The sequence below is a fragment of the Phoca vitulina genome, unplaced genomic scaffold, assembly GCF_004348235.1.
Source record: "Phoca vitulina isolate PV1807 unplaced genomic scaffold, GSC_HSeal_1.0 scaffold5, whole genome shotgun sequence".
Taxonomy (NCBI): Eukaryota; Metazoa; Chordata; class Mammalia; order Carnivora; family Phocidae; genus Phoca; species Phoca vitulina.
In genome coordinates, this window is record NW_022589708.1 from 65,846,761 (window position 1) to 65,871,871 (window position 25,111).

General features: G+C 36.9%; 1 protein-coding gene across 11 annotated transcripts in view; it reads right to left on the reverse strand.

The window, feature by feature from the left end:
* NBEA (neurobeachin) overlaps window positions 1-25,111 on the reverse strand; it is a 696,015-nt gene that overhangs the window by 45,609 nt on the left and 625,295 nt on the right. For all 11 annotated transcript variants that reach the window (XM_032403205.1, XM_032403204.1, XM_032403196.1 and 8 more), the window contains one exon: window positions 14,215-14,367. In XM_032403205.1, coding sequence (XP_032259096.1) covers window positions 14,215-14,367 — 153 coding nt within the window. The remainder of the gene's footprint in view (window positions 1-14,214; window positions 14,368-25,111) is intronic.

Sequence of the window (25,111 nt, forward strand, 5' to 3'; positions counted from 1 at the left end):
TTTTATAATTTTAATGTATTAGCTTTTTTTTTTTTTTAAAGATTTTATTTGTTTATTTGACAGAGAGATAGAGAGCACAAGTAGGCAGAGAGGCAGGGAGAGGGAGAAGCAGGCTCTCCGTTGAGCAGGGAGCCTGACGCGGGGCTCAATCCCAGGACCCTGGGATCATGACCTGAGCCGAAGGCAGCCGCTTAACCGAATGAGCCACCTAGGTGCCCCTAATGTATTAGCTTTATGTTTATGGTTATCCTTTTCATATATTCGTCTTTAATTCACCTACAGTCTACTTTCACTCGTATGTGGTATTAAATAGGGATCCAGTATTATTTTTGTTTATATAATAAGTCAGTTTTTCCAATACCTCTATTAAACAAACACACTTTTCCTCAGTGGTATATGATGCCATCTTTGGTGTGTGTATATTTGAGAGAAAGATATAAAACTGCTAGTGTTTACAAATAGGATAATCTACCTAGAAAAAGCAATACAATCAGCAGCCAACTTGTTAGAACTAATGAAAGGGATGCAAGGTACCTTTTTCTTTCTCTTTCTTCCCTCCCTTCCCTTCTCTTTTCCCTATCCATCTATCTATCCATCCATCCATCCCTCCATCCATCTATCTGGATATATGTGAGTCTCCAGCTCTTTCCACTCTTTTTATTTCTATTATTACCCTAATTTATCTTAATTATCTTCTTTATTTCTCATATATCTTTGTATTTGGTGGGTTTATTCTTTTTCAGTCAATGCAGCTATTCTTGGACCTTTATTCTTCCCTATAACTTTTACAGTAAGTGCACATAGATACATCAAAATAATTATGATTGGGAGTCCAATAAATTTATGGGTTAATTTGGGAAAGCTGATATTCGGTTCCCATCCAAGGTCCTAGAATGTCTCTTTACTTACATGGGTTATTTTCTATGTATTTTATTAGAGTTAAAAATTAATATTTTCTCCATAAAGGATGTGGGAATTCTTGGTTAATTCCCAGAGAGTCCATAAGTTTTGATGCAATTACAACATTCTAAAATTACATTTCATATTTGGTTACTGATGATTTAAAAAAATGCCACTGATTTCTTTAAGTTGATTTTGTTTCTGGCGAGTCTTACTAGTTATAACTATAACGTCTTTATTTTTTTCTTATAGAATTGTTCTTAACTTTGAGGACTACATTACACAATAGTGGTGATATGAAGCATCTTTGTCTTTTTCCTAATCTTGAACAATTTAGTCTTTTTGTAACACACATACACACATTCACAAATTTTATATATGTATATATATATATATATTACATATATAAATACACACTCACACATTACATTATACATATACACACTATCAGATATTATATATATATATATATATATATATATTTTGGGGGTTGTTAGATAATATTTTGCTTAGAATTTTTGTATTTATAGCTATACATGAAATGGCCCTATTTTTTTATTCTTTTTTTCTCCCTTTAACTACTTTTGGAATCAAGATCACACTAGCCTCACGGATGGCTTGCCATGTTTTCTGCAACTACTTTCTAAGAAATTATTTTATTATCTCTTGAAAATTTGGTAGAATTTACCTGTAAAATAATATGGCCTTGGATAATTTGGAGATGGGAAAATTTTACCATTTAAATTTCTTTCAGGCTTTTAAGTCTCTATTTCTTTTGGTGCCAATTTCAACGTTTTATATATTTTTTCTCAGTATTTATTTCATCTCAGTTTAAAAAATTATTAGTTCGTATTTGTTTACAACAACCTTTAATTCAATTTTAAAAAACCTCTAAGTCTATAGTTATTTATCCTATCCTATTCCATATGTTAGAGAGGCAGCAGAGTGAATCACTGAACAATTAATTGTTTAAATAATTTTGCCCCAGGTTTTTTTTGGGGGGATTATAAAATTAAATGACAAAGAAACAAGAAGGTAGCAGATTCAACAGATAATGTCTTATATATTGTCTGTCTTGCTAGTCACTGTGCGGAGAGAAAAGAAAATCCAGTTAGAACATCTAAAAGCCAACCCGGTTTTAAATCAAATGCATACCTGAGAATCGAATTTTAGGTACCCCATAATGAAAGCATAAAGACCTATCTCAAGCTAAGGCCTGACACTGAGACTTAACTGTACTCTAAATAGTATCAATCTGTTACTAAATACATGCTGTCTGCTTATTTGTTCTCTACAGAACTATGTTTTCTTGTACAAACCCATTTTGGACTCTGAAACAAGATTTTATTGCAAATACTTACAATGGAAAAATATAAAGAAATACTTGATTACTAAGCTATTAGGGTTATAATGGTCTTAATAGCTTTCTTTACCCTTTACTTGCATATCTAAAAGCAGAAGCAATTGCTTTAAGCCTAGATAAACCAATTCCCAATCCATAATTCTACCCTGGGGATCTGGGAGGAAGGAAATAAAGAGCGAGATTTAAACCAGAGAGGATATCTCTTAGATGGATAATAGTTACCTAATTCTAATTTCCATATTGTCCCATGAGTATTAGATGCTAGAGAATTCTTTCTCTAGCAGGTTTAGGATAAAGCATGTCTGAACTTAAAAAAAAAGGAAACTAGGGCTAGTGGAATTAACTCTGAGGAAAGAATATTTATTTCTCCCGAATTCTTTTTATTTAAGAATGCTGAATTTCCATATCCTCTTCTAGGCTAGAGCAAGAATATTTCCAAGACTTTTCTCTTATTGCCTCAAAAATCTGCTTCTGATATTGAAAAAATTCTCTGAAGAGAGTTGCATGTAGTCAAGTGGACAATCAGAAATCATAGCACGACTTCTTCTGTAGGGGGCTTAATTTATTCTAGGACTTGATTGCTTACTGGAGGTATAATCCAGAGGATTCTTTTCCAGTCCCACTAGCCCCACCCTGGTTTTAGCTCTCACTGCTCTCCACCAGGGCGACAGCAATACACCTCAACCTCTTTCTCTAATCCGACTAATCCAACCAGTCTTGCACCCTGCTGGGGGAACAGACTTTTGAAACCATCACGCTCACATTGTCCTCCTCTATTTCCAAATCTTCGAAGGTTCTTCCCAGCAAGACACATTAGGGTAAACTTTACCTAACCCCTAATGTCTTTTCATACCTTGATCCCACCCTTCCCCACTAATTCTTAGGACTTCCGGATATACATCCATGGCTCCAAGGAGCACAGACAATTCACAGCCCCCAACACAGAGCAGCTCGTACAACCTTTGAGCCTCTGTTGCTCCTTTATCCCTTTTGAAAGCATTTCACCCTCCTGCTTCTTTTTCAGGTCTTAGCCATCCTTCTTACTCAACTGCGAGGTTTGTTTCCTGGGTTCTCCAGCTCACACTCTATGAATTCTTCTACGAATTTCTATGACACTTGAAATCCGTACCCTCCTGTTTAATGGAGTAAGATAATGTATACACATTTACTTGTGAAAATCAATTTGCATATAAATTGGAAAGTGCTATACAAACAAATGGGGTTATTACCAATTAGCACTTGTTTCAAACTTGCAATACTGTATCCTCAATTAGAATATAAGCGTTTTGAAGATACGGATCGTATCTAATGCTTCTTTTCCATTTGTCATAGCTCCTAACCTAGTACTAAATAATAAATATTTAATAAATATTATTGGTTAATTAATTAAGCAATGGGAAAGATGTGCTGGTAACAAGAAGGAAGAAATGTCAGGAATGGGAAAGAAGCTCATTCATTCATCCAGTGAATATTGACTGAGCATCTGCTATGCGCTGACACTATTCTAGATTTTAGGGTTATGACAGTAAATAAAAGAAACCCAAATCCCTGCTCTGCAGTGTATACATTGTAGTGGGGGGAGATCGACACAACACCAGATAATTAGTAAGCTACAGAGTATGTCAGAAGGTGGTTAAGTGCTAAAGAAAAGAGAAAGGTATGAAAGAAAGTTAAGGAGTATGTATGGATGGGGAGGGGATTGTTAATTTGGAGGAGGTGGTCAGAGAAGGCTTCTTTGGGTTTGTGACAATTAAGGACCACAATGAGGAAGTGAACTATAAAGATATCTGGGGGAAGAGGATTTCAAACAGAGGCAATAGCCATTCATTCATTCATTCGTTCATTCATCCCTCATCCATTCAATATGTAGCATCTTTTCTGCGCCAGACAGTTATTTTAGGCCCCAGAGATACTATGATAAACAAGACAAAAGCTCTGATCTCTAGAAGCATGCCCATTGAAATGCAAATAAACAAGGTGAAAATACTCTAATCTCTTTCCAGCCCCAAATTACTGACTATCTACCCTGTGCTATAAACTAGCCTTGGAGAATATACAGATGAATAAGGATTCCATGTCCTCAAAAATATCACAAGTCTAGTGGGAGATAAACATGGCAGCTTGGGCTTTTCCTGCTTCTCAGACTTTAAGCTGACAATAGGCACTAAACATCCCATCCCATCCCATTTCTAGCAGAAACTACTAAATATAATGATGCAACTCTGCTGCTCTATCCATCACCACTCTACACACTTGTCCCCTACCATTTACTTGCTCTATAAGACCAGAGAAATCTGAGGGAAAATGGTCACAGCTGGGAAGCTAAAGAGAGAGGCTGTTGGCTTGAACTTTATTATTTTTTTAATCATTTTTTAAAAAATTTTATTTAAATTTAATTTAGTTAACATATACTGTATTATTAGTTTTAGGGGTAGAATTTAATGATTCATCAGTTGCATATAAGACCCAGCACTCAACACATCAAGTGCCCTCCTTAATGCCCATCATTCAGTTACCCCATCCCCCCACCCAGTCCCCTCCAGCAACCCTCAGTTTCTTCCCTAGAGTTAAGAGTCTCTTATGGTTTGTCTCCCGTGCTGTTTTCATCTTATTTTATTTTTTCTTCCCTTCCCCTATGTTCATCTGTTTTGTTTCTTTAATTCCACGTATGAGTGAAATCCTACAGTATTTGTCTTTCTCTGACTGACTTATTTTGCTTAGCATAATACCCTCTAGTTCCATCCATGTTGTTGCAAATGGCAAGATTTCATTCTTTTTTGATGGCTAAGTAATATTCATTGATTAACTTCTTACTGCCTTCACTGCTACCACCCTGGTCCAAGCCACCATCACCTCTTATAAAGCCTGCTAACAGATATTCTACCCTGTGCCTCAACAGTTCATAACTAAGACTGCAGCCAGAACGATCCTTTCAAAATGTAAGTAAGATCATGGCACGCTTCTGCTCCAACACTGCAATGACTCTCCATGTCACTCAGAGTAAAAATGCAAAGTGCTTATGATGGCCTTCAAGGCCTTATGTGATCTGGCCTCACTGCTGCTCAGTCTTCTACTAGGTGCCCCCTGCTCACTCCACCCCAGCTCCTTGGCTTCCTTGGGAAGCACATCCCTGCCACAGGGCCTTTGCTCCAGATGGTCCTTCCGCCTGCAAAGGTCTTTCCCCAAGACAGTCACTTGGTCCACTCTCTCACCTTCTTCCAGTCTTAATGCAAATCTCACTTTCACAGTGAGGGGATCCTGACCACCCACCCCTGTATTCCTGATCCCCTTACCTTCCACTACTTCTTTTTTCCATAGTATTGATTACTTTCTATTATTTACTATTTTGTTGTCTGTCTCCCTTTGATCAAAAGTCAGCTCTACGAGGGCAGGGATCTTTGTCTTTCACTGGTATATCCAAACACATGAAATAGCACCTGGAACACTTAATAATTATCTGTTGAATGAATGGATTACAGCACCTATCAGCGTTTGCTGGGACTGATGTGTACTTGTCAATGTTCCTACTAGAGTGCGAGCTCCTGAGGGCCACTCACTGCGGTGCTCATGCTTGTGTTTCCAGAGCCCAGAGCAGTGTGAACTGTGTAACAGGCCCTTCGTGACTGGGATAAAAGAAAGAATTTCTCTACTTTAGCTTTCTTTTGAGTGGGATCTGTGTTCAAGTCTTCTTCGTGTTTTTCCCATAATGCTTTCCTCAGAGCTGGCTCAAAGATTTGTGGAATAAACAAATCCCCAGTTTCAGAGAGAAGGAGGATCCTGAAGGTCCATGAGATTAAGGGTGCCTTATTTGTCCAGGGGGTCACAGCTGACACTGGCGGAGCAGGCACTTAAAGACAAGATCTCTGTCTCAGTATTTTGAATTTGCCGCAGAACACTTCTGCAAGTTCTCATTTCCTGAAAATTCTTTTCAGAGCAGGGTGTGCTTTTTAGTATAAAAATATACCCCAAATGCAAACTGTTACCCATCAAAAAGAGACTTTTTCTTTAAAATATGAAAATTGTATAAAGGATGTAATACAGGAAAAGCAAAACCACATTTGGTTCTGCTTTCTCTGCCTCAGTGCACCCTACTCTGCTCTGCAGACAGAGAATGTTCTACATTTGGTCCAGGAGCACCAGGGATCTGCTGGGCTGAGGGCCGGATGAGATTATCAGTGCACATCCGTGAAAGGCCTTTTTCTAAAACAAATTTTAAAAAAGGGCAGATTATGATTGATGAACCCAGCATTAGGGTAATGTTATCAGAGATACTTTCTATTTCTGTCCTTTGTGGAGAGGTCAGATTATAATCATGTTAGAACTGAACACAGTGCTTTATTAATGTTTCATGAGTGAGTCGGTTGTAATCAACCTAGCTGGGTGTGGCTAAATTAAACCAATTCTTGATGTATGAACTCAATGCACTTAGAATTTATTGAAATATCTACCCAAAGTGTTCATATCACTTTTCCAGTTTTTCTAATGAGACCAAATTTTGGATTTCACAGTTCTTCAGTGAAACACAATCCTTGTCCCTGTATTTACAAAAGTATAAACAACTGTAATTAATTATATATATTATTTCCTATAACTAGAAAACCAATTAACCAAAAAAAGTACATTCCTAAAAATCAAAGTACTGTCTCATTTTTAAAAATGAGAAGGAAATTAGGTTGTAGACATACAAAAGTTTCTACAAAATGTATCAAATACCTTTTCAGTTGTTGCCATGAGATAATAAAACTGATTTCTCATCAATGATATCATCCCTTTTTATAATACTACTTTTGTCTTCTTTGCCTTGAATTTCTTAATGACAGCTTGAAAGAAGAAGGAGGGAATGCTCATGGATATAGAATACTAATCCATACAAAGAGATGAATTTTTTTTTTACCACTGTGAATGTCATTTCTTTGGGATATAAGACATTTTCATTTTATACTTTAGGCTCATTACAAAGAACCCCTTCAAATAACTGAAGATAATCCCAGCCCAAATTATACATATACTAGAGCACATTTTCTCTAAACCTCTTTCCTAAGAACTAAATCCTGTATGAGCTACCCAGCTGGTACAAAGTTAGAAACTTACAAAACAATATGAAAGAACGAAGGCTGTATTCATGGAATTTGTGGAAAATTTAAACCCTCTGTATTTTCTGTTACCACTCAGGCTTTGTATATTACAGAAATAGTCATCAAATACCAATTCCTTCAGTAGGAAAAAAAAGAGAGAGAGGCACGTGATTGATTAAGCTTCCTAGTGGTAACACAGATGTCTGACATGATTTCTGCATGACGTCAGTATGATCATTTCCCATCAGTGTGATGGGAAAACTGACCAGAGCTGGAGCGAAGGGCTCTGTGAAGGACAACTGTGAGCTAAGGAAAGCAGCGCAGGGGACGCTGAGGGAGGAGAGCAGCTGTGGAGACACACAGCTACTCTTCATAAGATGTCCTTTGCGTGCTCTGCGGCCTAGCGCTGTTCTCAGGGGCGGCACCTCTCACTGCCCCTTGGTTCTAATTCTGCCGCGACCGAGAATGGTGGCTACAGATGAAGAACCTTGTTGATGCCATGGCAGCCTTCCCTTCCCATCCTGCAGGCTCCCTTCAAGGAAAACCCAGGCAAAGAAGACAGGAAGAATAAACACTTTGCAGGCCACCCAGTCCGTGCGAGCAGTCACTGCCTGCCTGTGGTCGATCTAAGCTGGCACTGCATCCTGGTGCTGCAGAGAACCAGGACCGCGGCACTTTGATTTTTCCCAAGTAGGCAGAATTTTGTGTAAAGTCTTTCACCCCATGGAGCAAAGATTTAGTTAAAGTCTTAACTGACTCATTAATGCCTATAACAGGAATTTGGTTTACAATAGAGAAAACCCCTCATGCCTTGCTTCCTTCATTTCTTCACAAAAACAAGCTGGAACTTGTTATTATAATAAAAATGTAATATATAACATGTAATATATAAATATGTAACATATGAATATGTAATATATAAATAAGAATATGTTATATGTCAATTATATCTCAATTTAAAAAAAGAACTACAAGTAAGTACGATGCATTTCTGAAAATGTTTTATGATAGTTTCAGAAATGCACAAGTTTTTATCCCTTATACTTCAGTCAGTTATAAACCTTCATTCTTTTGAATATGTGAGAGCAAATCTTTGAGGGACAGTTAATTCACCATATTACATGCAATCTTTACAATTCCTAGTATACTATATGTACTTGGCTTGATGACACACTTGATAAATATATATTTACAGTGACAGAAAATAGTGAGATTAATTTTAAAGAAGCACTGCATTTTGTCTTAAAGTTTGCTCAGCAGCACTTAAGCTGATAGAAAGACAAAATATAGGAGGTATATAAACAGAAGTCAGGTAATTAATTATCAGTCACCTGATAGTAACTGGTAAGGTTAGTATCAGGAGTAAATTATTTCTTGTATTTTATTTAGATGCAATAGAAGTACTCTGAACAGTTATAAATATAAAATAATTTATTACTGAAAAGTATTCATGAATTTTGTTCTTTCTTAAAGTAAGAGGGAAACTCCATTTTAGAGTTTAACTTGTCTTTACAGTGTCACAATCATTTCTCAGGCTGTATCTTTCAATGAATAATCTGCTAAATTCTCTTAAGACCCAAATGATATGAAACCATTTGGTGAGAATCAGGTATTTCTAAGGAAAAGAGATTTTTAAAAAAATCTTACGTGGTGATCATATGAACAATACAGTTAAATAACTTAAAACTCAATTGTAAGTCTCAGCCAAAATTAGGTATATGGGGGTCATCCACGCATAGATATAAATAGTTTACAGATAACAACTAGGTTATATTCCAAAGTGCCTCGTGGTATTTCGGAGCAGATATTGCAATGGAAACAGCATTAGTCTAATCTGCTTTGGTTCTCAAGTCGATCTATAAAGCCACATTTAATTCAAAATACAGGTAAAGTTTTAGAGACTTTCAGTGGTTCTAGGGGATTTTACGTTCAGAGTTCCAATTTGCAATGCCAGGCATGGTAAGTTAGAAAACGCACTTGGGTTAAGACTCTGGGTGAGCCATTTGGCCTTTTTGGGTCTCAGTCTCCTTTCTCAAATAAAGGCCTGTGCAAGCTGTAAAATCCTGTGGGTGCCTCTAAGTTTGCCTTTCCGCCATCTGCAGAGTTAAAGGATAGCTTTCCTCTCACAACTGCTGGGCAGTGGGACCTAAGACCTCCTTAGCTCTAAGCAGAGGTCTTACCAGCTGGGGAGGGAGCCTTACAGGGTAAGGCTGGGGGAGAAAGAGGTAGAAATGGGATCCCAGAAAGTCAGGTCTGCATGGCCATTGGGGCTGGAACATTCTGCTGGTTTTGGGGCAATTCCCACTTGTTTCTTTCTTTTTTTCTGCTGACCCCAAGGTACTGGCTTCTTGTTAAAAGACATGTTTCACTTCCTTCTCCTTTCCCTTCTCCCTTTCCACAGCTCCTTAAGTCACCATTTTATCCTGGATACTGTGGGGAAGAACACTGCCACTTTGATAAGTAGGTGATATCTGGCAAGATGATTGACCTTGCTGGGTTTCAGGATAATTCCTAGAAGACTTTTTTGAGGATTAAAAATAATGTGCCTGAAGCTCTAGCCTCGTATCTGAGACAAAGAATAAACACTCAAAAACGTCACAGCTTATATGGACTATCACTGCCATTATTGTGTCTTGGTCAATTCAGGACCATCACTGGGGTATGGGGTGCGTTGACTAAGATTAGGGTATATACAGCCTGATTTGCAGCAGTTATGAGCAGTAAGTATTGGAATGAGGACAGTAGAGAAAACGAATGTGAGCAGCTATCCCAGGGAAGTAAGGAGAATGTACTAGGAAAGTCTACATAGCTGTAAGGAGACGTATAAACTTGGTATGCTCTCTAGTAACATTCCACTTCCTAAAGGTAGAATTTGTCACTTCACGTTTCAATGTTCCAGAACTTCACTCCTAAACTGGAAGTGATCAGACACTGACCAGTGAAACCTGAAGCACATGTCACTCCACCAAAGCCACAAAGTTTCCATTTTCTTCAGGGCCCCAGTTAGCACCTGACTGACTGGTATTTATCATAAGGCTTTGATACATTTGATTAACTGGTTTTGTAAACTAGAAGAGATTTTAAGCAACACATTCTAATCAGAATGGCTAAAAAGGGAAGTGTGCTGATAGCTGACAATTTCAAGAAGAAAACAGAAAAAGAACAGATAGAGAATTATAGCCTTCATAGAATAATAACAACGGATACTTATGATAATAAAGAGAAGTTTTCCTCTTTTGCATAAAAGGATAGGGAACCAAGTAGTGATAAAGTTGAGAAAAATAACAAACCTCCAAGAAAGTTTTCACTTAGCTATAAAAATCTAGAAACTTCCTTTATCTGGAATGTTTACTTGGTTGGATTATATTACTGCCCATATTAGATGAATGAAACTTTGTGATTTTTCTGCAAATTTAGTCAAGTGTGTATGGTCTTGCTTATTCAGTTTATATGAGTACTAATGACCTGATGGTTTCATATCCATAATAATTATCTTTCCCTATATTCAAGAAATTCTGTGTATGATGCTGTCTTGGGGATTTGCTTTTAGAAACACAACTACCTTTTCTTTTTCAAGTAGGCATATCATTAATAAAATTATTAATTCTGGGGGCATATGAACTTCTTTCACTAATGAGGAACACAAAGGTTGTGTCTATAATGAATCACTACTTAATGTTTTATTAAAATATATGTAAAAATGTTCTAGCATCTAAAAAGCACACAAAGAGGCACAGAACATCATTAGTCACTAGAAAAATGGAAATTAAACTATAATGAGATTTTACTTCATATCCACTAGAATGGTTATTATAAAAAAAAAAAACAAAAAAACAGGCAATGACAAGTGTTGGTGAAGATAAGAAGGAACTGAAAGAGTCACCCTTAGTAGGAATGTAAGATGCTACAATCACTTTGCAAAATAGGTAATTTCTTAGAAAGTTAAATGTAAATTTACCATGACTCAACAATTCTACTGTAGGTATACACCCCAAAGCAATGAAAACATATGTCCACATGGAGACTGGTATGTGAATGTTCATAGTAGCATTATTTATAACAGCCAAAAAGTGGAAACCCAAATGTTCAACAACTGCTGAATGGGTCAACAAAACATGGCCTATCCGTACGTGGAATACCATTACAAAAAAAAGCAAAGTACGGATATATGCTACAACATGGATTAATCTCAAAAACTGCTAAGTGAAGGAAGTCAAACACAAAAGAACACATATCATACAGTTCCAGTTCTATAAAATGTCCAGAAAAGGCAAACCTATGGAGATAGAAAGTTGATTAGTGGTTGCCTGGGGCTGCAGGTAGGCATGGGGAGCTACTGCAAATGGGCAGAGGATCTTTCTGGGGTGATGGAAATTGTCTAAAATTAGATTGTGGTGATGGTCACACAACTCTGTAAATTTACTAAAAATCATTAAATTGTACACTGAAAACAAATGAATTATATGATAATGGTTTAAAAAAACATTTATAAGGTATCTATCCACATTTTACAGATGAGAAATGTGAGGACCAGAGATGCTCCACAACTTAATCAAGGCAATGAAGTTAGTAAATGGCAGAGCCCAGGTTCAAGAGCAGGAAATTATTAAACTCTAAGTCACACTCTTTCCAGGACAGTATTTATTATTAGCACCCACATGAAAACTTCTATTTAATCAGTTGGGTGCAATAGCATGAACAAGCGAAAAATCTGGTCCAACAGTTTTTGGCTACTTTGTTTGCCTGAGTGAAGGATTCATTCAGTTTATTTACTCATTTTTTATTAGTTTCAGGGTCAGTTTAACTAGTTTGGACATAACTAGACAACATATTAAAATCATTGAGATTATTACCCCTGGGTGATTCATTCATTCACTCAGCAGACATTTACTGCCAACTACTTTGTGTCAGGCACAGTTCTGGGCTGTACAAATATACTGATACGTGGCAGGTTTCTAGGGTTGAATTTGTAGATTTGGTATCCTTACACTGATATTATAGCCAGCACTCAAATATGTAAGGGTAGTATGGAAATGGATGACTAATTCTAAAAATAAGTACAGATTTTAGAAGTATAATGTATTACTGAAGTATAAATTCCTCACATTAAAAATATAAATTGAAATATGTTATTCAAAGAGATAGTATGATATAACTCCATATATCTGGAAGTACCAATTTATAGATTGAAAAGTGAGAGAAATCATACCTACAAGTTACGCAATACATGATATTCCCTCAAAAGGGGGAGACCAGATTGCAGATTATATATACAGTACTTTTAAACATAGGCCTACCACATCAGCAACAGCTTTAAAATAAAATATAGTAAAAGTAAAATATTTCTGAGAGACAGAAAATATAGTTCCAAAGTTGAGGGGAGCATGAGACTAACAGTAATGTCCAAAAAAAGAAAAAAGAAAAAAGGAGAGAGACAGACACACACACACACACAAAATCAGGGTGTAGAGGGAAGAATCACATATTATATGATCATATTTATGTGAAATGTCCAGAATAAGTAAATGTATAGCGACAGCAAAGGTTAGTAATTGCCTAGGGTTGGCTGGGGAAAATGGTGGAAGATACTGAAGGTATTGGGTTTCTTTATGGGGTGATAAAAATATTCATAATTGTACAACTCTGTGAATAAATTAAAATCCATTTTTTTTACTTTACATGGGTGAACTGTATGGTATGTGAATTATATCTGTATGACATATGTGAATTTTCACAAAAAAAATGGGCTAAGGAATATGTGAACTCCATTGTAAATGTGGACTTTATTTGGATTCTTATTCAAATAAATTAGGTATCAAAACAAAATAAAATATATTTATAAGACAGTTGGAAAAAATTGGGAGTGAGTGAAACAGAGTTAAAAAAATATTTTGAGTCATTCGACTTTCTTAATTCCTCAATTTACTAAGAATAATAGTATACTAGGGAGGTTGTTTGGCAAAGTGGTTCATTTCCATATACCATAACCACGCTAAGATTAAAATCTCCTTAAATATGGATAAAATACATCAAAATCTATAAAATTCCCACATGCAAACATTCTATTTACACATTTTTTATCTGAACACCCAGATATCTGCTAGATATGTCACACAGATTTAAAAAGTAATGACATTTTTCAATCTAAGAATGTTTATTAGATGGGTGTTCTCTTAAAGACAAATATTATATATATATATATTTTTTTTGAGAGAGAGAGAGAACACACACATGTGTGTGCATGTACATGCACGTGAGTGGGGGGTCTGTGGGGCCGAGGGAGAGGGAGAGAGAGTATCTTAAGCAGGCTCCATGCCCAGCACTGAGCCCCAAAAGGGGTTCAATCTCAGGACCCTAAGATCATGACCTGAGCAGAAATCAAGAATCAGATCCTTAACCCACTGGGCCACCCAGGCGCCCCACAAGTATATTATATTTTAAGGTTATGTTTCATAGCTTATGATTTCCTGCATGCAAATATGTTCTAAACAAATTATTTTGTTTTGAATATTTTATGAGTGAAAAAGGAGTACAGATTTAGCTGGTAAACAAAAATAAGAAATGGACATTTATTTCAAGCATTTTGGAATATCTTATATTAGTCAACAGATGTTCATCTGATTGTCTTCTCCTAAGGGAGCAAATATAACTGAATTACCATTCCTTTATTAGTCTTCAATGAAAGGAAAATCCACTCCACAATAAAGAACAATGTCAAAAGACAATAGTAAAATGCTTGCCTTCTTTTTTCTTAAAATTTTAACCTTGTATTTATAGATGTTAAATGACAATTTGTTAATAGCTGGAAACAAAAGAAAACAACAGAATGTTTTTACTTCTTGATGACTGCTCAAGCAAAAACAAAATCTCTCTTACCATCCTGTTGATCCGTACAAAGTCTTCAGGTTTTTTTGCCCAAGGGGGAAGACCAACATCATTTACTACAACTTCATCTTCTCTGACTCCGAGATTGTATCCATTACTGTTGACAAACATCTCCGGTAGGTAATAGAACTCTGGAATTAGTTCCTGCCAGGAATAAAAATGTGGCGTATTAAACCACTTTAAAAATGAGTAGAAAAAAACTATTATAACTTGTTAACTATGAACTGAATTAAACAATTTTTTTATTTAAATTCAATATTTTATTATCTAATCTTATTCTTCATTTGATTTCCTTTACATAACAGGAAGAGAAGGAAGAGAGGAGAAAGAAAGAGTAGACAAATATTTTTCTTGAACATTTGATAATTTATGTTTATAAGACTTTCAATCTTATCTTGCCAGAATTGGTTAAGAGAAATGGGTTACAGGATCAACAGTAGTTCACAATATCATTATTAAACAAATATGTAAAGCTATATCTACAAGTCTATGCCATTCATCAAGCTTTTCTGAATATTATTAAGGAAATAAACCAAATTAAAAAAAAAAGTTGTTGCCAGTATTGTTTAAAAATCATGTAATATCTTCTACTTTTCTTTTTGATCACAATGGCAATTATACTACATGATTTTTACAAAAACATTTTTATTTCATAATTTGGCAAAATTAATTACTTTTGAACTTATCCCTAAACACAATGAAGAGATGATATACAACGTGATAGTAAGTTTTAAATGTGTAACACATGGCACCTGAATGGTAATGGTTCTTAATAAATTGGATGCAAAGATAACCTGTGTTACTTGTATATAGAGATGGCATAAACAACTTGATTCAAGGCAAACTCGTGTTTGATGCACAATGTCTAACATGAGGCTTATGCTTCTTTGGAATAAATCTGATATAGAAAGAAACTGCTTTTATGACCCTAGAAGTATTTTTTGTTGTCTGTTTTTTTTAAGCAACTGCGAGAAAACGAAAACAAAAAACACGGTCGTTTTTATGTATACCATCTATACAATGATTAAAAAAATGAACAACAATCTTTTCAAATATCAAGATGAGGGTTAAATTAACTTTAAATTATGTTGTGAAAGGCATAAGGACATTTATTTGTGTAACATGATCAACGCTGATAATGTAGTACCTGAGATTCAACTCTTGCTGTAGCCTTCTCTAGGGATTCACAGAAAAATTAAAAAAACAAAACAAAACAAAAACCACCAAACACTGATGTCTTCATATAAATCAAATTATTAACTTTCAAAGAAAAGCATATACAAAAGCTCTCTCTTTATGGGTTTTCCTGCTAAAACCAACATTTGTTTGTGATAGCATAAGTGGGTGTTTATCTTAGTAATGCTCTGTGAGAATTTGATATTATCCATTCTGATGATGATAAATGTGACATAAGAAAAATCAAACATAATAAACTTTGAGTATGGGGCACTGCGACAAGTATGAAGAAAGAAAAAAATGAACAAGACATGGTTTTATTTCATGAATATAGAACCAGATTATAAATTACAATCTTGTCCATGGGGTAAATGCATAAACAGATGGTTATAATACACAATAATAATAGCTTGAAAGAAGTATAAAACAAGGGCAAGAGAGAACAGAGGAGAAGGCAGGGAACTCAGGGCAAGCCTGGAAAGACCTCACTGGAGACCAGACATTTTGAATTCAACTATGCCTAAGATAAAGGCAGGGGGAAGGGACAGGGGGACCATTAGGGAGTATTATCAGGAAGTGGTAAGGACTGAGTATGGGTGGAGTATAGGATATACTGGGGGATACAGGTCAAGATGGGGGAGGTGGGCTGGTGAGAGTTAGATGGAGCCAGGTGAGGAAGGCAGCTTTATGCCAAGCTAAACTGTTTGAATTTTGTATTATTGGGCAAATTTGTTTTATAACAAGACATTGGGTGTCAACAGAAAGAATGGACTGGAGAGGAGAGACTGGGTATCTATGTGCATGCAGGGAGAAAGAGAACCAGAAGCAGCAAGAAGAATGGGAGGGAAGGAGGGGAAGGCAAGTGCATGTTGTGGTAAGGGGGCACACTGTGGGACTTTTGCAGGGAGGGCAACTGTGACAGAGGTGGGGATGGGTGTGCAAAGAACAGTGGGAATTAGGGGGCTCACACTGTGTGATATTCATTAACAACAAACTATGTACAAGACATCGAGGCCACAACACAGTGTGGGAAAGGAGAATTATGGTGAGATTAATATAAACTCCTGTAAATTTTCAGTGACCTGGATGTAAAAGGGGAAGAGTGAGAAGGGGATGAAAGAAAAACTAACAGGTAAACAAACATCCTTATTTGCAAATCGTGATACAGTTTAGTTGGTGGTTAAGGCAGGAGCTAAAGACTGCTTCCGAAATATTCTATCAGCAGTGACTATAATGAGCTGGTTTCTGGGCTGGGTAAGCATAGTGGTGTATATTATATTGCTTTGAAGGAGCAATTTGGCAAAGGTGTGTGATCACTGATTAGAAGGTTGAAGTGAGGCATCATTGCTATTCTCATTGATTGGCAGGCAATCAGAAGTGCATAATTGTTAGGATCTGACGTTTCTGTTCCTCTAAAATTCAAATGTTGAAACTCTATCCTCTATGATGGCATTAGGAGGTGGGGTCTTTGGAAGGTAATTAGAATTAGATGAGGTCATGAGGGTGGAGCCATCACGAATGGAATTAGTGTCCTTATAGGAGCCCTGAGGAAGCCCGCTTCTTCTCCCTCCATGTGAGATACAGCAAGACAATGGCCATCTGTGAACCAGGAAGCAGACGCTCACTAGACACTGAACCTGACCGTGTGGGCACCTTAGTTTTGGACCTCCAGCCTCTACAACTGTGGGAAATAAATTTCTGTTGTTTATAAGCTCCCTAAATTTATGGTAAAATAGAGCTGCTTGAGCTGACCAAGACAATAATTATTAACTTATTATTTCAATGCATTAAGAGAAAACTTGTAATTTTCTTTTGATCTTACTCTCATGGTTTGGGAAAGCACAGACAATTAATAAAGGATGTAGAGAAAGGTAAAGAATATGGCTATTTGCTCATTACCCATTCTTTATGTGACACAGCACAACACTAGCATTCTAAATGGGCCAAAGAGGGGAAAGAATATAAGCTCATGCAGTCACTCTTTGTGGAGGGTGATTTATATGTCATAGACTCACATAAGTCAGGGATTTCCCTCCCTGCCTTTCATCAGTTATTTGTGTTCATGTCCCATCTCTAGAACCAGACTATCTAAGCTTCCTGGAGGACAGATGAGAGACATAGCCACAAGGATATAGCAACATAGATTTATTTTTTATTTAAACAGCCTAAAGAGTCTTAATTTATCTTCACCTGTCTTGGTGCTTTATAATGTTTTCCAGATATATTATTTTCCATTCTCTCCTGTGGTATAGGGTCACATAAACTATGTGGTTATTATTAACCTACTTACCACTATAATACTATTTTCCTGAATGTCATTAAATTAGATTCACAAAGGCAACAAAGCCCTAGGATTTTATATTAATAACAGTTTGGGCAAAAGCAGATTTTCAAGCCTGATTTTGTGAGGTTTATATTTTGTTGAACCCCTCACAGCTCTTGGTGTTATACTTTGCATGCAGCAGGTGCTCATTAAATATTAAGCTACTGACGATATTAGGTAAAGTTATTTTAATATCACTAGAAATCCTCTGGGGCAATATGCAAATGGTTGGAAGAATGCCTCAAGATTGGAAAGGAGCCAATGAAGGACTTTATTAAATAAAAGAAAAAGGATGAACCCCAAAATAAAATTTGTACCCTTTGAGGGGCAATTTTCACAGCTTAAAAAATGTTATCTTGCTTATCCTGAGGTATAAAAGGTTTAACAGTGTAAAAGAGTTCACTTTAAAATGCAGAAAGAGTTGGTTTTAAAGTTGCTGACAAAATTGTACCCAAATTGCAGAAGTGGAAGAAACAAGACCTACTTCATTTCAATTTAAACTCTCTAGCATAAGAAGGGGCTAAAAGCTGGCCGCCACTAGGGAGGAAAAGGGAGGCTAAGAAAGGTCTGGCCTGATGGTCACCTAGAAAGGCAGGAGGAAGAGTAAGGAGTTCAGCAGGAACATTCAGGAAGGCTTTAATCAAGGCCAGTTATATGGAAAAGTAGCATCACTAGGGCCATCAGGATGATCCCTTAAAGGCGGTGCTCTCCACTCCAGTCCATCTGGTCAACCAAACTGTGCTCTCACTAATTAGGCTGTTAACTAAGATGCTGGAAAAAGCTGTTAGAGGCCTGACGTTTGAAGGGCTGAAGAAATGCTTTCAGATTTCTAATAGAGAGAACAGTCACAAATAGACACATACTAGAGGCAAATATAAAGAAATTCCTGAAGTTCAGCTTAATTGCAAGGCCCCTAAAAGCTTCAAAAGACCAGAGCTATATGGGACTAAAGCTGTCTGAATCTTGAAGTCCTGAGCTAGGGAAGTTTTTGTTTTTTCTTTTTCTTTTTCTGAAGGGGAAGGAAGAGAGTAAAATCACACAGTCTAGGGAGAAGTTGCTAAAGTAGCAGAGTAGGTGTAAATTTTTATGCCTTGGTTTTAGATTAAATTTTTAAAATTAAAAGATTAAAAGATCTTGTTTCAAATAGCATTTTAAAATTTAACATTAGTATATAAATACAGGACATTAGTATATAATTTATATTCATATTTATATGATTTAAAAGATTTGCTTATTTAAAAAAGAAAAACCTCACGAATAAGAGAGTTTCATCTCAGAGATTCAACTGTGATGTCCAAGAAGATGACAATTACTGCATCTGTGCTCTAAGACAAGGATCAGCTGAAATGTTACCTCTGGTCGTTCAATCTTAAAACAGCAGACAGAATTTATTTGTATCTTTTTTAAAATTTTATTTTATTTTGCATTTTATTTTTTTTATTTTATTTATTATTTTTATTATTTGTATCTTATGTTACATCTTGGCACTGTTGTAAGTGCTTTATATATATTTTCTTAGTCTTCCCCAAAATTTCATGAGGTAGGTATTCTCATTCTTCCCACTTTCTAGACATGAACACAAAGAGAAGGTAAGTAATTTGCTAATGACTACACTGGAAATAGGTGGTAAAGCCCCATATCAAAACCAATCGCTTTAAATCCAGGATCTCTGCTCTTATATTCTCTATTTTGCCTTCTGAAGCAATGACCCAGTCCGTCATTCCATATGACTTCATTCTATTTTGATTTTCTGCACAGCAATTATAATTTTCTTTTTTTATATATTAGGCTCCCGTGTCACACTATCCTGGAAATCTTATGACAGTAGGGGTCATTGTCTATTTTGCTCACTGCTTCACACCACTCACTTGCTAGCAATGGTGCCTAGTACATAACAGACGCTCAATACAAATATGTGAGATACAAAAAAAAAAAAAAAAGAATCAATTATTGTTGTGTGTTTATCATTTCCTGAATTTCAGGCATGAAATAGTGATAAAAACAATACTGAAGGCCACGGTTTTCAAGCTGTGTTAGCTTAAGCAGAGGTCGTTAGGGCGAGCGGGTAGTTGAAGGTAAGAGGGAGACGGCAGGGAGGTGGTTTGGGGGTTATCCCCTTCTTCTGCCAGGAAGGGCTATTTTATGTGTGCCAGAATCAAATAGATCTGATTTTAAATCTGGACTTCTTGCCAGCTTGGGCAAGTTTCTTGACCCTTTGGAAAAAAAATCAATTTCTTCATATGCAAAATTGTGATGATGATAGCTATGAACTCACAGGGGTAGATATATGAGGATTAAATGGTGATAATGTGTAAAACAATGCGTTTAATAGCTGTATGCAAAATACCTTTTAGAAGCTATTCGTTCTATCAATTTTTTTTGATGCAGATCAAAAATATTGCTGCTGAGTTTACCCAGTACCAGAGTATACCCCGTAACCAGTAACAAAATGGTCACTTTGGATGTTTGTATTTGAAGGAACACAAATGTAGACAATTCAGATGATTAAAGGGTTTTATCAAATATATGGACTAACTTATATGTTACCTAGCCTAAGCAGACATATTTTTAAAGCTATTTGCATTTCAGGTTTTAGTTTTGTCTAAGTGCACAATCAGATTGAACTGCATGGTATAAACCAGACTAGAACTTATAATTTTTAAAATTAGTAGCTTGTAAAATTTTTTCAAAGATTGCTGTAACAAGCCCTCCTATCCCCTGTTCTCTCTGGCATTTCCACGTTACCATTCGTTCCTTAAAGTGGGGGACTCTATTTCTTCTCCCTTTGAATATGGGCAGGCATATTTCAACGCACAGAATGTGAAAAAGTCATAGTGTAGGGCTTCTAGAGAAGCCTAAGACTTAAGAGGCCTTGCAGCCTCTGTTTTTATCCGCTTAGAAGCCAACAGCCACAGAAAGTAGTGGGGCCGCCTTGCTGGCGTGATCGTGGAAAGAGACAGACGTGTCTGGACGGTCCCCAGCTATTCTGGCTCGCTCAGATGGGACACGAAACACGTGAGGAAAGCCACGCTGGGTTCTCTGGCCCAGCCACACCCCTCCAGCTGTCACCATGTGGCACAGCTATGAGCCGTCCTTGCTGGGCTTTAACTCCAACTGCGCAACTGTCAACAAATATATAGTTGCTGTGTGGTTTTTTTTAGAGGGGGAGGGGCAGAGGGAGAGGGAGAATTTTTTTTTTTTAAGAGGAAGAGAGATTCCAAGGTGCTGCAAATCAAATGTGGCAGCAGGGTAAAAGGCGTGGCTATAAACCCCTTTGTAAGTGCTCAGCAAAATTTAAGGTGGTGGTTTGTAGACTCACTCAGCTACACAAAGGGATTCTAGGAATCTCAAGGGCATTATAAACAGCATCTTAACTCATAGGCAGAAATAGAGAGGATCCTGCCTCAAAAGGATTTTTGGGTGCTAGTTTTTTCTCATAATGAACTATAAGTTGATACATAGAAAGTCCACAGAATTTTAAAGGAGGTTAAAAGATGCCTTGGTCCCAACTTTCTCTGATCAGGAAGCATTTGCAGAAAGCCACTCGGCTGCAGACAAGGGCTATTTCTTATGGAAAAGAAAGCTGATCCAGAGGGCAAAGCCAAGGTCCCAGAGGACCTGTCCCCAGAGTCCAGGAAACTGGCAACATGTGCCTGGCGGCAATTGCCAAGAACCAGCCACTGTTCTGTACCTTCCACAGCCCCTCCTCCGGAGTAGAGTCTGTTGAGGTTTACCTGTTTCTGCCTCACCACCGTATGCTGAGTGTACACGGGACAGATAACTTGTCTTTCCAGGTTCCAGGTATCCAAATTAGAAATTTCTGCATCGTATCTGTGTCTGGACCTGATACAGATCATGAGATACTAGATTTTGGTCCTGATACAATAATGTGGCTAACAAGTTGAGTATATTTTGCAGTAGGAGGAATGTGAATTGTGACCAGAGAAAGGACTTTAGTAGACTATTTCCAGAGAGGGCCACCAACACCCCTCTAACCTCCATGTCCTCTTGAAATGTGACCTTGCTGCTGAGCTCACCAGGAGGTAGAGTTCATTTCTCTCCTTCCTTAACTTGGGCTGGCCCTGTGACTTGTTTTGACCAACAGAATGCTGTGGGGGTAACACTATGTGACTTTCAAGCTTAGGCATTAAGTAGCCTTGCAGATCCCCCCCCCCCTTTTTTTTTGTTTAAATCCTCTTGCTAGCAAGCCACCATGAAAGAAAGTGTGATTTTCTTAGGAAGACTATATAGAGAAAGAGAGGACCAGCCAGGCCCTAGCAGTTCTAGTCATCCTTGCTGAGGCAACACATAAGTGAGTGAGCTCACCTCGAATCCTCCAGACCCACACAGGCCACCCCAGTTGACTCCAGGTGGATCAGAGACAAGCTGTACCTGATGAACCCTACTCTGATTGCAGAACTCTAGGGAAATAAATGGCTGTGTTTTTTTTTTTTAAGCCACTAAAGTTTGGGGTGGTTTGTTACACAGCAATAAATGACTAAAGTAACACTTGATTGATCAATGATTCGAAACTAGTCCAAGTGGCTGGATATGATTATACAGTCATGCAGAAGAATGAAAGCAGCACGCCAATCAATGAAAAGGCAGTACAAATAACTAAACAGACCTCAGTGCTAGTTCTGGCTTCCTCCTTATCTACGGTGTGAACTTAGGCAGGCCACTTAATATCCGCGGATCTCCTTTACAAAACAAGAATAAGGATAGCTATCTCACAGGGCTGTTATGAAGACTATCAAATAAATGACAAAAAAAGCAGTTTAAAAACTATTGAGAACCATTCAGAAAGCATGCATGCTACTCTGGTAACTGGTAAGTGTGCTCCTTCAGAGCACTTTAGGTACCAACTTGCCTACTTCACATAAGAGCTCTCCTGCTTACTCTCTTCCCATTGATTTCTGTTAATCAGCTTCTCTTTAAGAGTCCAAGTAGCTTAAGATTTCCTAAATGAAAAACAGTGCGGAAAGACACCAAATACTATCAAAGAAATGGCAAGATGAATATTATAACAGGCATTTTGTGTCTGTAAATGTGATTTCTGGTTTATTTTAACAGCTATACTAAAACCCCATGGTACAGTTAATAGTGTTATATGCGTTCTGTCAATAATAAGAAAATATCCTCAAACACAATTTCTAATTTACAAGCTTATGACAAGTTCAAGCTGCTGAGAAATTGGACTTGAAAGTATGTCTTAGAGTGATAGAAGACCACTATTAACACTATCATAATTGTATACCTATTGCATCAAATCTGACATTTCAGTTTAATATATTTTGCTGAGAGAGCATACCATTTTATGGCTTCCTAGTGAAATCAAATCCAACCCAGACGTTTTCACTTCTCTAATATAATTCACTGCAAGGTTTTAAGGCTGCCATCTCTTTTCTTCCTTTTTTTCAAAAGATTGATGCCCTGGCATTCGTTAATTCCACAAGAGCTCATAATGGGTCAATGAGTCAGTGGCGAGCACCTCCATTAACTGTATTAATTTACACTATGTCACCTTAATGACATTTTGTCACAGCTACCTTTCCTGACATCTACATAGCTATTCAAAAGTAATATAACAACTTTTGAAGGCATTAAGGAATCGTAGTGTAAGAACTCCAGTAAGCTGAATGTCGTTGTTACCAAGACTACACTAGAGAAGAGAAATAAAAAATAAAATAAAAATAAAGTAAAAACTAACAAGTCTGACTTAACTCAGGGGACCTGGCTCCTGAAAGGTCACTTCACCAACACTCCATCGCTGCCCAGCTTGTATGCATTACCACAGGAAGAGACTGATGTTAATAAAGCAAGACAGAATGAAACCAACTACTCCATTCTAGTTCTTTCTTATATGATTATCTAAGCTGGGAGATATTGCTAGACATACTTTTATTCACAAATGGAAACGCATTTCCTTAAAATTATATCCAATGCTTTATTTAACAGGGATATTTCTTAGGGATAAGAAATCAAAAGCTTAGGTTTTAACACACAGTTAGCAAAACTATTATTACTCTTGGTAACATATTCTTCCCTGCTAAATCAAGTATTATTTCAGAGGGAAAAAAATATCGTGTGTTTTAATCAATATATTTAAATGTGAATTTAGAAAGTCTGAAGTTACTACCAGTATTACCAAAAAAACCTAACATTTCCTTAATGAGAACCCTCAAATTCTGATGCCATACATGGAAAGATTGATACATTTGGACAAACAGACACACATACACACATACTCGAAATAGAGGAAAACAGAAAGACTGAGAACCCAAGATCTTTTTCAAATCAGTAAGAAAAAGATATTTAACCCAACTGAAAAATGGGAAAAGATATGAGTAAGTTTAAGGGTCAAATATTGAAATACAGAACATGAAAATGCTCAACTTCACTCACAATTAATGACATGCAAGCCCAAACAAATTTTCACTCACCAGATTAGCAAAAATTACACTGTTTATTATAATAGCAATGGGGGGGGCGTGGGGAAGGAGGCATCTTCACACACTGCTCTAGGGAGTGAATTACCATCTTTGGGAATAAAGGTTTGGCAATATCTTTCAAAATTAAAAATGTACATAGCCACTTAGCCATTAATAGAAATTATCCTTTACACGTATATGCAAAGTTCATCAAGATCACTGTGCAAGGGTGTTTACTGCAGCCTTGTGTTGAATAGTAACAATCAGAGAGAAAGACAAACTACTCATAAATAGGAGATTGTCTACATAAATTATTGTGTATGTGTGCAGTGTGCAGCCTTGAAAAAGAAAGGGTCTACATGGGAAGATATTCAAGATAGAGTATCATAAAATATGAAAGAGAACTGAAAATGCAAAAAATCTGTGCAATGTCAAGCTGGGGAAATGAGCTTCTTATGAACTAATTAAGTCCGGGGGTGGGGGAATAGGTCCTGTTTGTATTCAGCACAGCTGCTTGAGGATAAAAAACAAAAAACCTCCCCAGTTAGCGACAGCCACATTGGTCTTTGTCCTTGATGATGTGACCCCCAGGAACCAAAGGAACACAACTGGTAACAAAATGTAAGCATTTCTTGAAAGTTCCAGAACAGGAAAACTCTGGGAGAAATCCTAGCAGTTGTAGAGGGAAAAGCCTGATACAAACATTGGTCATCAGAGACTGACCTGTAACTTGGTGAGATATTTTTGGTGATGAGAAGCATCAATAAAGTTCTCAGGATAGAAAGTAAAGTGTAACACCATATCTACTTAGGTATATTAGAATGATTAACTTTGATCTGTGTGTGTGTGTTTGTGAGGGTAGGTCTTTGAATTAAGCTGAAAAGCCCATTTTCTTTTTTGTGATGATGTCTGATAAGAGTGAGCAGGCATTTTCACTTGAAATAATTTGATACAATGT